Raw genomic sequence first — 16,619 nt, forward strand, 5'->3', positions numbered from 1 at the left:
CAGGTCTGGAACCTAACAAGTGTCGCAGAGTGCCCAGCACCACACAGGGCAACTCTTCAAGCCTCAACATGACTCTTAAAAATGGGACTACTTCTGACAAAAATGTGTCAAGATTTTATCATACACAAAAGGGCTAATTTATGCTGCCATTGAGTTGAAGAAAAAAACAGCAGCCACACAGGTAGCCAAATCAGTTGGTGCCACTCACACATAACTACAAGATGGTGACCACCATGAGGTGCAAAACAAGACACTACAAAACCAAACAGTTACTGAGTAACCAACACAAACAGAAAAAAACATCTTGTTTGACCTTGCTGATTGGGCTGTGATCAAAAATTCTGCATAAGATTCAAAATTTCTGGTAATTAGCATATATTTATTAATGTAAATAAGTAAATAACTACTAAGTATCTCAAAATAATGACTAAAAATAATATCTAAAGATAATGAGTCAGTATTTTAAAATAAGGAGTGAGTGTCAAGAAACTCTCTCATTATAATTGACAGAAATGCACTTCCATAGTTAAAAACAGCAGTTTTGTGTCATATAATGTCTTCTGAACCACACAAATGAAATATTTTTGACCCAAATTCTTTGGAAATGTCCTTGAAATGATCTGGAAAATAATCTTTCATAGAGCATAAACCCAGCCAAATATTTTAAATCTGCAGTAGACTTCTAGCCTTATCTAATGTTGGCTGATGCTCGGTCCTTTCTTGAGACAGCTTATGTCATGGGAGGTTTGTGTCTCTCTGTCCTTGTCTCTGCAGAGCATTTGTCCATCAGAGTGCAGCCACCATGCACCTCCCTGCAGACATCGGTGAGCCTCTCTCGGGGGTTCAGACTCCTGTTATCAGAGCTGTTTGTGTCGCTCCCTCAGCAGACCACAGGGTTGCATCCCACACAGGGTGTGACCTCGCCTCAGCATCATCTCCAAAATGGATGTCCCATCACAGCCCCTGAATAATGCATTTTGTTTGAGTCGATGGGGCTTTCCAATTCAAGACTCGTCTCACCTTTTGACATCCAGAGGTTGTTTCATGTGTCGCTCTGTGTTAATGTCAACAGGGTGTCATTTCTACTGGAGCAGTCAGGGACACTCTACTCTCATTTGATCAAAATTCCACTTCACTTTGATAGTTTTACTTTACAATATAACTCTCCAAAAGCTCTGTAAAACAGTACAGAAAAATACATCTCTGTATCAAGGTGGCCTTCAGTTGTCAGGTGATCACAGAAAAAAAAAATCCCCAAGAGCATCAAGTGCTTTGGGGACTTGACTTTTCCTGCCCTGGGTTTTTCCTGCACACCAAACAGAGAAAATCATTTCTTCATGGATCAGGCTTTGTGCATGGGGGCATTATCATACTGAAACCATAAACAGCCAAACACAAAACCTGAATATCTAAAATATCTTTGTATTCTGTAGCATTGAGATTTCTCTTCACTGGAACGAAGAGGCACAAACCAGGAAGAACACACACAATTAATCTATATTAAAAATATATATTTATTCATTTAATTTCCTTGCATATTTAAAAAAAAATCTATTTTTATATGATGTCATCAATTTAGTTTTGTCCCTTTATTTTCCCTTATTTCTTTTCTGTTCTATTGTTCAGAAGGAAAAACTAAATAGGGAAAAGAATATGGAAAAATAAAGGGTTAAATAAATTACATTATATAAAAATATATTTTTTTAGTATATAGAAAAAGAGTAATTTATATGCAAAAACTTATGTAAATATACAGAAATATATGAACAAATAAATGTAAATGCTCATGATTATTTTTTATTTTGTTGCATTTGTATTTCCACATTTGATTCTATACTTGTTTATTCTTTTATTCCTGCTTTATGTGAATTTTTTTATGGCACGCTTATTACACCATCTGTTGATAAGGGTGTCCATATACTTTTGGCCATATGGTGTAAATTATCTACCATTGTATTAATGCCTTACCAGTTTTTAGACTTGCAACCAGCGCATTGACAGTTTCATAATAATCTGCATATTTGCTGTTGTAGATAAATGTAAGGAATAGCATTGACATTTTGTAGTTAAGTGAATTTGAGGTATCTGAGCACCAGGGGGCACTGTTTAACAACATATTACATTTCTGTTTGTTGACTTGTCTCAGTCAGTCAGTCAGCCCTGTGCTGATAGACTTCACTAATAAAAGAAGGGCTCAGGCATTAGATGTGAATATTTCAGCAAATGTCCCTCTCTGTTTTTCACAGGCGATTACACCGACTTCTACTCCTCCAGAGATCACGCCACCAACGTTGGCATCATGTTCCGGGGGAAAGAGAACGCTCTGATGCCAAACTGGTACCCTATCAATCACCCCAACAGCACAGACACCAACAGAAGGAACAAAAGGCGCTGTGATACGTCCCCAGTGTTGGGGCAGATATTGAGAGGCAGCTTGAAACAAATTCTTCAAGGCTCTCTGCAAACAGTGATATGTGGAGGGACACTACAAGGTTCCTCTAATTGATTTGGGCCTCAGAGCGTCAGTGTGCATTTAAACAGTGCAGCAGGCGGGCTCTGGGAGCATCCCCGCGGCACGCCTCAGTCACACAGCACAGACAGCCTTCATTTATTCTCAGGCCCTCGTGGGAGGAATGTTAAGGTGGCCGGGGGGCAGCTATGTCTCCCTCTGAGTCTGACACGCCGCGCTCTGGTTAAGCAGGTGATTGGCAGGCTGTTCTCCCCGCCTGTCAGAGTCTCTCCCCATGTCAAATTCCAGGAATCAGGAGTTTAGAGCAATAGTTCTTTTGATGATGGACTGCATGTTTTTCAGTCTGTGCATTATAGATAAGGAGAACATTATATGCTGGGTCACAGTATCCTCTTTTTAGTTATCGATGGCTACTGTGGGGGTCTTCATGGCACCAAAACTAGGACGCAATTGGAAATAATCCCATGGAAAACCAACCCGACCCCAAGGTAATTTTCACAAAAGAAGGCTGGGTGGAAGACAGTCAGAAGCAGTGAAATAGGAAATAGATCATAAAATAGATCTGATCCAAAATGCAGTAGACCTAAAAATACCCAAACAAAGAGAGAACAGAAATGCTCGAAAATATTTGTCATAGCAACTTAATCAAATGATTGTTTCATGGTTACCTCAGTGTCTTTTTTGAAACTACCACTGAGGATGCACATTTTGATTTTTTTTAAAATGGTCTTTTATTCACACCTTAAACCAGGTAAAATCAATATTTTCATAACAACGTAACAAATGAAAATGTGAAAACAATGTGGTGAAGTGAAAGAAGTTGCTTGTGATGAAGTGTATTTAGTATAGTATATTTCCCAAGGATTCTTCATGTTGTAAATATACTAATAACAGTGTACTAGTATTATACTGATAAGTGTACTGTTTTATTATTTCTTGGGACTAAATTGGCCACTTTTAGTATATGTGAAGTATAAGAATAGTAAACTGTAACTACACAAATAGCTTATGTTAAGTTTTATTTTGTACTGCAATTATACTATGAACTATACTACAAGTGAAATTACAGGTATACTGTTAGTTCACTTGTTATTATATATTAGCCTCTCAAAAAATATTTAGGCCTGATATTTAAGATTTATGTTTTTTATTTGCATGCAAAATTTCCATTCATTTGGATTAGTTAGTTTAAACATAAACAAACTAATAAACTTAATGTGATGCATATTTGTCAGTCAAACATGAATGAAATACATAAGATTGAGATTTATTTAACAGTACTAATAACCCAGTGTGTTTTAAATGCATAATAACCAAGTTTAGTTATTTATTTATTATAAATAAATCCAATTTCTTTCAAACTGATAAGAACCCATATTGCAGTCAATATTAATGAATCCAATATCTTTAAATTGCTGAATAACCAGGTTTATGCAATAAACCCATTTTAATTAAAATGCATCAAATTTATGTTCTTTTAATTCACAGACTCAGTTTATTGCAAATTTAACAAGATATCTGGAATTTTAAAATGACTTTTCCTTTCACCCCACACCTACAACAATATCTAACTACAATACATATAAAGGAACAGTCTGACCACTTTTTCAAAGCAGGTTTGGGCATTGCAAAGAACATTAGGGTAAAAATCATCACTTTTCATGTGTTCATCCAGTCAGAGTTGGTGGCTAGTGTCTGAGCTTACAGAGAATTATCATCTGAATCTGTGGTTCACATTGGCTTTAAAGAGCTTTATAGCAAGTTTCAGCTCATAGTGTAGTTTTTGGCTGCAGCAGGAAGCTGTGTTCAGGTAAACCAACTCACACTTAAGAGCACACAGGCACGGTTATCAACTGGTTAGTGAATATAGTGGAACATTTAGCAGCTCAAGAGACAGATATTTCCCTCGGGAGTTGTTGGAGACCAAAACTAGAGCTAAAAGAGAATTAATATTGGATTTAAATTTGACAGGAAGCCAGAAGAACAACCATAAATTAATGGAAATGTTGCCATAACTGCTGGATGTGTAATTAAGCTGATTACAATATTAATTTAGGTGATGATATGTTAAATGTTTTGTTCACAACTTCTTTCCATCCCTGAGTGGTCAGAAATCAGTTATTGCAACTTTTAGGAAGACAGCAAAGAAGATGATTTACCAAACGAGTCGGACTGTGCCTTTAATTTGTGGAAAGTGAAATCTGCTCCGTGCTATTTTTTTAGTATCACACTGGGCCACACTGACAGCAGCTGCTTTCACTCTGGGAGCTGACCAGCACAGTCAGTCTTTTACTGACAGGCACTGAGTATCACCACAAGATTCAGCACCTTCGTATTTAGAGGAGGAGAAAGTGTGCCTTGATCATTTTAGCCTGCTGTCATTTTTCCCCTCAGCCATCAGATGATTCTTTTAATATCAGGCTCACATCCCTACAAATATCTATACAGTATATATTCATTTGTGCAAGTGATCATAACTAGAGACATGGTTGCTTTGAAAAACTCAACAGCAATGTCTCCTTGAGATAATCCACATACCTTGTTGTGAGCAGTTTCATGTAGGAACTATTTCTACTGAACCACATCCACCAAACACATCACCAGGCAGAATGAAGCATGCATCTACAGCTCAGCTGAGGATGGCACCATTAATGTTCACATCCCACGCTGTCACAAGCACGAGTCTCTCAGCCATGAGCAGATGCACGTTTCCTTCTGAGCAGTGATAGGGTTGGCAGGTGGCAGAAAGAAAAAAGTTCCTGCATCAAACTGCTCCAGCAGGGTTGGGGTGGTTAGAGGATGTATGCAGGGGTTGTTGTTGCTGAGTGTTTATATAGATAATGCATGCTTCAGTGACAAAGCAAACTTGAGGGAAATACTGGGTGCTGCATCTGCAGACGCCACCAAATCCTGCTGCAATAATATTAAAACGGTCCAGTGAAATGTCGTTCTTTAGTAGACACAGTTTGTAGGCACAGTGGCTAATGTAAAAACTGAACTTTGTTTTCTCACTGTGGTCACTGTTGTGTTAACTTGGGTGGTGTGTTTTGCAGGCTGAGGCTTCCAGTGGGGTACCACGGTAGAGCGTCATCAGTGGTGGTTTCTGGGACCCCCCTTCGCCGCCCCTCAGGCCAGATGAGACCTGACCAGAGTAAGAGCCTTATCTTCACCGCTACTGGACTTAATTACTCATAATTTATTTCTTGTCATTCAATTTAAAACTTATTGCTCATTACGGTTGTTAGAGACACAACCTTAAAGCAGAAGGTCATGGACCCTTTAACTGATGGAGCGGAGGCCCCCTAATGCATATTGTGTTGAATATTTTCAGGTCTTATTGCATTAGTGTCAGCTTACGTCTGTAGCTGCTGAGTCAGCAGCAGTTGTTGCATGGCTAATGCTAGCTGTGTTAGCGCCGCCCTCTGCACTTTCATCAGTGGTGTCGGAGGTGGAGCGTATGTCAGAGTTTCTTGCTTGCAAAGCCACAAAATTATCTATTATTGCTCACAAGAGTTTCTGTACACTTGGGATAATAATACAGAACTGGCCGATATGTTTCTATAATATGTAGCTAACTGGTTTGCTCTTATGGATAGGTGCCATACAGTGATTTAGGAAGCTGACATGTTTGCACAAGGATTCATGGGTAGCCTTTTGTCAATATTGTATAACTTCAATTAATTCAGTCATATCACATTCCTGTAATATTGACGGATTCATTGGGCATTTTCAAAAATGAAAGGATCAAAATCAATGCAACAGAACCAGAGATTTTTTTTTTGTTATTCCATGCATACTTTTTCCTCATCAAAAACATGGTGCCTACATTACCTACAATTCAATTTGACTGCTGGCAGTTCGGTTGCTACTAGTTAGCTAGTAGCTGCTAATGTAGCCTCAAGCGAAGATAAGGAGCGGGCCACTCAAGTCTGGTAAGCTCACTTCCTTTGAACTCCACACTCCCAGATTTTTTTCATTTCCAAACATGTAGTCCTAAAACATGCTGCTGTGACATCACTTGAGGCAATATGTCAGATTTCATGCAGCTCCCTCTGCATGAAATGAATGATAATGTTACTCCGTGGCTGCTGGCTGTGTACTGTCAAATGGCAACAGTTTGCTAACATGTTTCCCATAAAAATCCTGAAGCTCTGTCTTAAAGAGGTTCTCTGTGCCAAAATCAAATTTCAGAGGCAGGTAGTAATCCTGCAGTCCAGCAGCTCTGGTTATAATATTGTACGTCATAATTGTGTTTACTGCTTGTTCTGATGCCCTAAAGCAGCCAGAAAAATCAATCAAATCATCAAAATTTAATAGTTTATCTTGTGAATCCCCACCATGTCACTATTTGGGCAACAGTGTGAATAATGAGCACACAGAGTCGAAACTTTTCTCGCTGCTGAATAACCATGTTTGTCTGATCTTTCCTCTTAGCGAAGCCTCCGGTGTTTGGCCCTTCTAAGCAGTTGGACATTGAGCTGGAGATGGTGATTATTGTGTTTACTTAATCTAATCTCCTCTATGTTTGTAATGTTTGAATAGATGTTGAAATCATTTCATTTCAACATCTGAGAGGGAAAGGCCTGAGCTGCCTTTCTCTGTTGCCCTCTGTTAGTCTGTGTGATATTACACCACAGCCTCAGTATTTCACTGCTCTTTCATTTCTTCTGGACTTTGATTAGGCCTTCTTTGTTGGAGGAGGGAATCAGCTCGGGGAGCCCATTCCCATCAACAAAGCCCACGAACACATCTTTGGCATGGTCCTCATGAATGACTGGAGCGGTAAGAGCCTCTGCATAACATCACAACAACAACAGTCCTTGTTGTATGATCTTGGAGATGACAAAAGTACAAAAGTACACATTCTTTGCTCACGTAGAAGTACAAATACTTGTGTGAAAAATACCTTGGTAAAAGTAGAAGTACTGATTCACCTTCTTTACTCAAGTAAAAGTGAGAAAGTACAGGTTCAGAGTATAAAAGTAAAAAGTTGTCCTCTAAAGGACATTTCTACTGACTGTCTCTGTGCAAAGCTAACTTCTTTTGCAACGTTTTTGTTGTCATTCACCTCATTTTCATCTTATGTTTTTACGTAGTTTTGTCTTGTTATTTTGGTCTTGTTATATCTGTTATGTAGTTGTGTCTTGTTATGTCTTTTTCGTCATTTTCATCCTGTTATGTCCAGTATGTCTTTAACATAGTTTTCATCTTATGTCATTTGCGTAGTTTTTGTCTTGTTACATTGTTTTTGCCCTATTATGTCTTTTACATCGTTTTACTCTTTAACACCATTTTCGTCTTATGTCTTTCACATAGTTTTGTCTTGTTTCATCAATTTTATCTTGTTATGCCTTGTTATATCTTTTATGACCTTTTTGTCTTGTTGCATCTTTTACGTCATTTTTGTCTTGTTACGTCTTTCACATAATTTTTGCCTTTGTGCGTCTTTTACGTCATTTTTGTCTTGTTACAGCTTTCACATAATTTTTTGCCTTTGTGCGTCTTTTATGTCATTTCCATCTTGTTATGTCCTTTATGTGGTTTTGTCTTGTTCCATTGTTTTCACCTTCTTATGGCTTGCTGTATCTTTTACAACCCTTTTGTCTTGTCACATCTTTTACGTCGTTTTCATCTTGTGACATCTTTTATGTTGTTATATCTTGTAACGGTTGATGTAATTTTTGTCTTATGTCTTTTGTGTAGTTATGTTTTAAGTCTTTCATGACGTTTCTGTCATTATGTCTTTAACATTGTTTTCATTTTATGTTTTTTGTGTTGCTTTTGTCTTATGTTTTCTTATATTTTACAACTTGTATGTAATTCGCATCTTTTGCATCATTCTTGCCTTACTACAAAAATTTATATTATTTCATCTTATTTCTTCACTTTCTTTTCGTCTTGTTACGTCTGTTGTGTGTGATGTGCACTGACGGAAACACGAAAGAATGTCCTCTTGTTCCATCTATTTAGGTTGAAATCAGGTCTGATGTTTCACGCGCAATGATGCAAAATCAGAATAATCAATGATTCACTCAAATGCCTTAAAAATAAAGTAACACGCCTGTTTTGAAAATGTAATGAGTAGAAAGTAAAGATATTTGTGTTAAAATGTAGTAAAAGTAAAAAGTTGTCAGAAAATTAAATACCCAAGTACAGATACCCGAAAAACTCTACTTAAGTGCAGTATCTAAGTATGTGTTACTTCCATCTCTGCTTTGCCCCACACATGCTGGCAAAGCAGACTATGTGATTTGCTCTTCTGTCTTCATAGAAAACTATTAAAACTACCCAAAGTGTTCTGTAAAGCAGATATTTAACATGCAGGACTGTTGTTCATATCAGTAAAGTTTGTGTGACTGTGATGCAGCTGATGGTACGCTGCCAAATCAACAGCACTAACTAGCAGTGACGTTTCACTTAAAAGCACACTTGTTCTTTAATTTGGCTCTGCATTATACATGTTGATGCAGTCACTCCAGATTTAGTCAGACGGAGATGGTTTTAGATTTAATGGCAGTCAGTCCTCATCAAAACATGAGTGGGAATATGTTTTATTGATTTAGCTGGAAGTCTCAGGAGAGGACATGCGTGGTGCTGTCGCTCTTTGACTGTCACTCTCTGTCTGTTTTACTCCTGCCTCAGTCGCGCTGCAGCCTGCCAAACACCTTCCTCCATCTCTGCCAGCACAAGTGAATTAAAACCAGCACTACAGCTAAATGTTAATTAGATTATCAAAGAAATGTTAATTTGTGTTGTTTTAGGGTGAGACTATCATATGCATCCTGTCCTTTGAAGAGCCATGATGATGTGTATTGTGATGTTCAGCCAGAAAAGGTGTGAAAACAGTATTAAACCTGAGGAGACAGAAAGCAGTTTGCTCATTTAAAGCAGGGCTACAGCCACAGTCTAAACAGCTCTCCCTGTGCTTCCAGTTCCACAGTTGGTGACTCGTAAGTAACACTGGAGTAGCACATAAACAGACCTTTGACTTGACTCATAACTCATTTTCATTTGAATTGGGACAGCGTACATTAACATTCAAACAAATGAAAATGCATCCGAGTTGAATAAAAGCTAGTTTATATCAGCAGTCCCTTTGTCTGATGTTGTTAGGCAACATAGACAATAAAATAATACAATGTACAATAGATAATACTCACACAGTGCCACCGAGTTTGTGAAACACTGGGCTGATAACAGTGAACACTGCTAATATTCACATCAAACGCTCAGCTGAGTATTCTCACATCATAGTTGGATGAAAACCAACCTTTGCTGACTGATTTTGAAACTGGATCAGAAAAAAAACAATTATAAGACTTATATAATATACTATAACACACTTTTTTTTAGATATATATATTGCATGCATTTTGCTGCATATGTCAGAGGTTCCTATAGGTTCTAATGTAATGACCTTTAAATAGGCACTCAGTAAACCTGGTAGCAGGTGTTTCTAGAGGGGGGAGTAAAGAGGGGCACTGGCCACCCCTGAAATCTGATTGGCCACCCGATTATCCTCAAGTATGATTGGTTAACTGTCCAGTGAGAGGCGGGACCTTAGTTTGAACGAAATGTTTGATCAGTACTTTTAAATGTGTGTTGTTTTCTTCTGTATATAGCCTACTTTTTTATTTGTTAGAAGTTAATTTACTTAAAAAATAAATCATAAAAATAAAAGTATTTTTTATGATGGAGTTTTGAGGATGGATTTAGGAGTCTCACAGATCCCAGACTAATTTACAAATGTGAATTTGTCTGGGATCTCTCCAATCATTTTTAATTTCCCAAAGCCAAAATGCCTCTGGGTGCAACTGGATAGGACTACAACCAATCAGAACAAAGAAACATGTGACATAGTGGTGATTGACACATGCAAGTTCAGGCATGCTTAGTCTGTTTTTAAGTGGGAAAAAATGGCAGCCTGGTCACTAACTTTATCAAATAACAGCTAAGCAGAATACTGAAATATGTTTCTGAAAACACTGGTGCTGAGGAATAGACACTGAATCAGAATCATGCTTCATATTTGATCAGCACTAGTTTGACAGCTCTAGTTTCATGAGCCTACCATGTTTCATGAAACGTGATGTGTGACTTTTCAGATCTGTATCAGTGACCCTTCTTTGTCATTCTTCATATCAAACCCGCCCCACAATACGAAATTTATTGTGATTGCCCCCGAAGAGATTGGGTGGGTGGAGACCTGTCTGAACAGAAGGGGGGACAGACATATCTGCCCAAACAATTGAAACTAGGGATGTCCCGATACAACTTTTTCACTTCCGATACGATACTGATATTGCAGCCTTGAGTATTGGCTGATACCGATATCGATCCAATACGATATCAGCACGAATCATATATACTTTTATTACTTATTTTGTAGTGTGGAATGTTAGAAAAGGCTTGATCAAGTGATGTTACTCAAACAGAGAACAACAGTCAGCAACCAGAGTCATCCTATGGATAGAAGTGCTGGAGTGGAAAATGGACTGCTTATCAGAGCACTTATATTGGAGATTTTAGATGCAGTCCGATAAAATCAGATACTCGCTTTTTGGCTGATATCCGATCGATATCCGATATCAATATCGGATCGGGACACCCCTAATTGAAACACAAGCTCACAGGTTTGTCTGGTTCCAGGCTACTAATTTCTAGTAATCAGTGAAATAAAATCTGGTGGTTTGTCATTTCACTCTCAGAAAGACGCACTCTGGCTCCACCTGCATAATTCATCATCAGGCTGTGAGGAACAGAGTGTGTGTGATGGCAGATGTGGATTGATTTGACGCTTGAGTTGTCTGTATTTCTCAGAGTGGTGATGGCTCAGAGCTGATACACACTGAGAGAAATCTGAAACAACTGGAGGACTGACTACTGGAGATGAAGTTTTGCTGTGGCTAAAATAAAATCAGCGGCGTAAAAAACTTTTAACTTAAAATATGCTCAGAGTAAACTTTTTTGTGTTTGTGTCATATTTTTTGTCTGACTTATTAATGGATTTGGAATTTTTTTTTTTTAAAAACATTATACCTGCTAGAACAACAGAACGTGAAAAGACTGAGAAATATGTAGTACTGAATCGTGAAGTTAGACAGTTAAACTGTTGTTCAGGATTTTTTGGGCGGACCTGAAACGTGGCTCAGTGACATGCTGGAGCCATGGTTCCCCCAACACTATATGAGCACCCCCATACCGACACACAAACAACACCACCTCCCCCTCCCCTCACCCTCCCTAACAGTCAGTTACAAACGTACCTTCAGTGACTCTCTCAGTACAAATCAGTCCAGCAGTTCATTTCAACTCACTTCAGTTCCAACAACCCAACACTGAAGAAAAAAACATGCCATCCTGTCACTGTCCTCTGGCTCTGGTGGCTCAAACATGTCTGTACATGTCCAATAAAGCTGCTAGATGGAGCGTCCATGTTTCAGGTGGTTTTCAGGTCATAGTGGTGTTTGACACTGAGACAGTAGAGTGAACATGCCCTCAATGTTTCAGAGCTGATCATTTTTTCACGACTTTGTGAGCAGATTTTATGTACTTTATATTTTTTTCAATAATTCAAATTGGTTTGCATGGTTAATAGCATGTAACATCAAATAACATCAAATTTGTTTTCAATATGGCTGACATTCTGAATTGTTTTCTCAAACCCGGTGGGCACAATTTGCATAAAAAAAAAGTGAGATTTTGTTCCATTGGAATCAACACTGATGTGTTCATAAAATTCCTTCAAATAAACTGTCTTTGGCTGTACCAGCTGGCATGCTAGGTGTCTGAGCATTGTTAGCATTGAAAATGGATACATTCAGTGAACTGTTCATCAAAAATATCAGCAAGTTACACATTGTGCAACACTGCAGCAGTGACTTAAAAAAAACTAAATTATTTTAGTGCAAACTAGACCAAAAGAAAAAAAAAAAATCTATCATTGATAACCTGTTAACTCACTCTATAAATAAGCCCAGGTCAAGTATTTATAAAACTAAAATAAAAGTCAAGTTTTCATTATTTATTCATTCTTTTTTTCATGATATATTACTGTTCAGGATCAATAATGTGTTATCAGAAGCAATACAACAATTTATTGCTGGTGAAAAAAAGTACTGTTTGAGAACAGAGAATAAATGTAATTCATTTACTACAATCCTCCATATCTTCAGTGTTACATGTCAGGACAGCCTTCCTGTTGCTCAGTTCAGCATGGCAGCTCTCTGTAATCTACTGTATCTACACTGCGCCCTGCCACAGCCTGACTGGCTGTGATTTAGGAGGTCATTTAGAGCTTACAGCGAGTGGCATTTCAACACAACAGCTAGTTTTTATTTTCTTTTATTAGTCCTTTGGCAGAGAGCACATTAGCCTTGCTGCTGTGTAGCGAGCGCAGCAGCAGCTATTACTGCTTTATGGCCCACGGCAGAGTGAAATGTGAGAGGGAATACAAAAGTTTCATTCTCATTAAGGAATAAGTCTATACTTTTTGCTCCTATATGACCGGCACTGCATATACAGTAAAAGCAGGTCTGTAAAAGACCACTTTGTTTGCTTGTTTGTGAAGACTGTGTAACATTTGATGCCAAAGATAACATGTTCTTCCTCTTCCTCTTAGAATAACAGCCATTTTTTAAATAGTCATGAAACACAGTCAATAAATCTGTGCACAGTTATGCATTTTCAATATTTTTTGGGACATTCAGCACAACTTTCAAAGTAATAAGGATGAACATAGTATGAAGACTTTTTCTTCTTTCTTCTTTTTTTCTTCTTATTTTGTATTTTAAGCCGACCCATGATCTTTTCCTAAACCAAGTACCTACCAACCTACCCAAGACTTTTATTTTGAAGGTGTAACCAGGCATTACATATTTGTATCGCTAACTTGACTGTGGAATGAGAATATTGGTTTGAAAGTGATGTTGAGTGTCATGGAAAAAAATGAAAATTCTTGTCCATGTACACAAATCTATGACTAAATTTTGTCACTGTTTCATGAATTGCTGTGAGACTGTGTTGTATGTGAACTGTATTTACTTTTGCACTTAACATTTATTTCAATATGTAATCTAGAGCTACAACAATTAATTGATTAATCGGTATCATTAATCTATTATTAAAATAATTGCGAACTATTTTGATAATCCATTAGTCATTTTAGGTAATTTTTGTTACATAAAAATGTCCAAATTCTCTGATTTCAACTTCTCAAATGAGAATATTTTCTGTTTTTTTTTTATTCCTCCAATAAGAGTAAACTTAATATCTTTATATTCTGGACACAAGACATTTGAGGACATTGACACTTTAGATTCATTACATACAGAAGTGTATTAAATACAAGACAGTACAATGCAGGTTCAATTTCTTTTTGAGGATTTAATATAAAAAATAAAGTATGGACACTTTATATTCTATTTTTATGGTGCCACTTTGTTTTTTTACCTGTACTAAATTGGCACTTGTTCCGGATTGCTCGGTACCAAAGTATTGATAATCTCCTGGACAAACTGTGCTGCTATCAGTATTTATGTATTGTTAATTTGCTGTACAGACTGCATTCAGACAGAATCAGGCATTGCAGCGATCAGCTGCAAGCTTGTGCAGCAGTGTGGGGCTTGTTTAGTTGTGCTTTCAACATAACCACTGTGAATCAGTCAGAAAATAACATTTTATTTCTCTGATTCAGCAGAATTTGTGCCCATCCAGTCTGTACCCTGGTCGCTCTCTCCTCCCCTCTGTCTCCCTCTCAAACACACCAACACAAACAAAATGAAGCTTCTTGTGCAGCATAAAGTACAGCAAGTCGCAAACGTCAAAGCTGTGTATCTTCAAAAGTTGTCTCAACCTTCCCACTGCATTGGCACTGTTCTTTATTTTGGCATTCCCTCCTGCTAACATAGCCATACAAGTGAGCGGTCGAGACGAGAGACAGCGTGAACGTCGCAGTGACGTGCAGTGTGTCTGCACAGTTTAGTTTGTCGCTACATCTCCTCAAAATCCAAGCCAGGTTCCCCTCTCTGGAATACTGCTGGAGGGGTTTAGCTGTTAGCTCGAAGTATCAACAACTTCAACACAGGCTCACTGGAGGAGGGTTGACATTTAAGGTGGAACAGGCCAGCTAGTCTCGTTTTGGTGATGCTGCTTTTCCTTTTCTCAGGAGACGACCACAGCCTTTAACCACAGTTACACCAGCATAAAAAACTTTTCACATATTTGCATGCCATGTCTTTATTTTTGTATCAAATCCTGGAAAACAGTACCTATAACAGTACTGGTATCGATAGGCAGCACTGTTATCAATACCCATCCCTGGTGGTAGGGGTATTTATCTTTAAATTTAAACACAGGAATGTAAGAGACTGTAAGATAACATGTTGGTAATCAAAATAGATAAGAGAAAGGGTACATTAATGGGCTTGTGCGCACAAACACACACACATCATGCCACCCCTGTTTATGTCAGTGCCCCTCTTGGGCTACCCGAGTCAAAAGAGTCTTGAAACGCCCCTGGTCGGACCACACCCATCTTATAACTCAGCCTTCATTTTTAATTCTAAGACACCTGTAAAGTTTCCGAACAGCATCTTGCTCAGTTCTGATGCTATCATGTTGATAAAATCTGTCCACAGACAGGCAGACAGACACATAAGTACCTGGCAAAATACTCAAAAAATGCTTCTGTGGTAGTCGCCACTATTGAAGGTGTCTCCAGGACCACATTCTGTTATGATCACACACACAGACACAAGGTGAAAACAAAACCAGCCCCTCGCTGTCACAGCTTGTATGACCCTCAAAATATTCAGTGAATGGACAGTTACTGTTTTGCTTTAGAAAATATTCTCTTGCACCTTGCAGCACATTCTCCACACTGAATTTTTCAGGGACAGCCCATCATACTGGTGCACAGATACTTCTGAACTGTAGGACCCAGTTGTTGGGATATTTTTTTTCCCCACCACGGCACAGTGTGAGAGATTTTTCAGTCTGTGACATTTCTGCTGAATGTGCAGTTTGAAAGCAAACTGACATCGCTTTCATTTTGTACTTGAAGCTGGAGCCCTCAGGAGATCAGTCGGTGCACAGTTCAACACAGGCTCTCTATGAATATTTGTCTTCCAAAATTTCTATCACACAACTGCACGCTAAGTTAAATGCCTCCTTCCTCTCCCCGTCTGTTCTCGGTGGTTTAATTGAAACATAATTTCTTAAAGGCTCACAGCGGGTGAAGGAAGGCTCGGCCAATGAGCCGTGTCCGTGTGTGAGGACAGATGAAGACACTGAGAGCAGATTAAAGCTCTTACAGTGGAAGATTATCTCACTGTTGCCCCATTAGCTTCACAGTGGAGGAGATCTATGGGTGCACAGGGCTGCAGAGGGATTCTTGTATTACTGAGCATTTGGGATTTTGTGACAACCATACATTATTAGTGCAATATACAACTACACAAAAAGATATTAATTAATTTTTAATTTTCTGTATCAGCGCTTTGTACGCAGTCAATTCCCAAAACAGGGGCAAGTTCTATATCCTTAAAAATCTGTCAATGTGAACCCCAGTTTTCGCCTTTCATGCAGTTCTTGGATGGTAGGAATTATTAGAGTGTGACGCATCCAACTGCCTAATTAATGCATTATTAACGTTAATGTCAAATTTTATTCAGCATTAGTAATTACAGGGGTGTGACTGATTTATTCAGGGGGTGGCATGAAGCGTATGCATGCACTCATACGCACACATTAATGTACGAATTTTGCTTATTTTCATACTCGATTTATCTGATGATTGTTTTCTCAATTAATCAATCAATAGTTCTTTGTTTTGAAATGTCAGAAAATGGTGAAAAATGTCAACCGGTGTTTCCCATAGTCCAAGATGACGTCCTCTAATGTCTTGTTTTACTCACAACTCAAAGATATTCACTTTACTGTCAGAGAGGAGTAAAGAAACCAAAAACTATTCACATTTAAGATGCTGAAATCAGAGAATTTTCACTTTTTTCCTTAAAAGAATACTTAGTCTGATTAATAAATTATCAAAATAGTTGGTGTTTAATTTAATAATCGATTAGAAATGAAATAATCATTGCAGCTCTAGCACATTTTCTCATATCTACTTTAATTACTAACAACAGTTTCT

The 16,619-nt window shown here is 38.1% G+C and overlaps 1 protein-coding gene across 1 annotated transcript in view; it reads left to right on the forward strand.

The window, feature by feature from the left end:
* fah (fumarylacetoacetate hydrolase (fumarylacetoacetase)) overlaps positions 1-16,619 on the forward strand; it is a 32,043-nt gene that overhangs the window by 3,210 nt on the left and 12,214 nt on the right. Inside the window, exons 4-8 of the mRNA XM_084722217.1 lie at positions 775-824; positions 2,247-2,337; positions 5,524-5,621; positions 6,905-6,957; positions 7,153-7,252. Of these exons, the coding sequence (XP_084578343.1) occupies positions 775-824; positions 2,247-2,337; positions 5,524-5,621; positions 6,905-6,957; positions 7,153-7,252 (392 nt within the window). The remainder of the gene's footprint in view (positions 1-774; positions 825-2,246; positions 2,338-5,523; positions 5,622-6,904; positions 6,958-7,152; positions 7,253-16,619) is intronic.

The sequence above is a fragment of the Lutjanus erythropterus genome, chromosome 1 (assembly GCF_056507025.1).
Source record: "Lutjanus erythropterus isolate fLutEry1 chromosome 1, fLutEry1.hap2, whole genome shotgun sequence".
NCBI classification, from domain to species: domain Eukaryota; kingdom Metazoa; phylum Chordata; class Actinopteri; order Lutjaniformes; family Lutjanidae; genus Lutjanus; species Lutjanus erythropterus.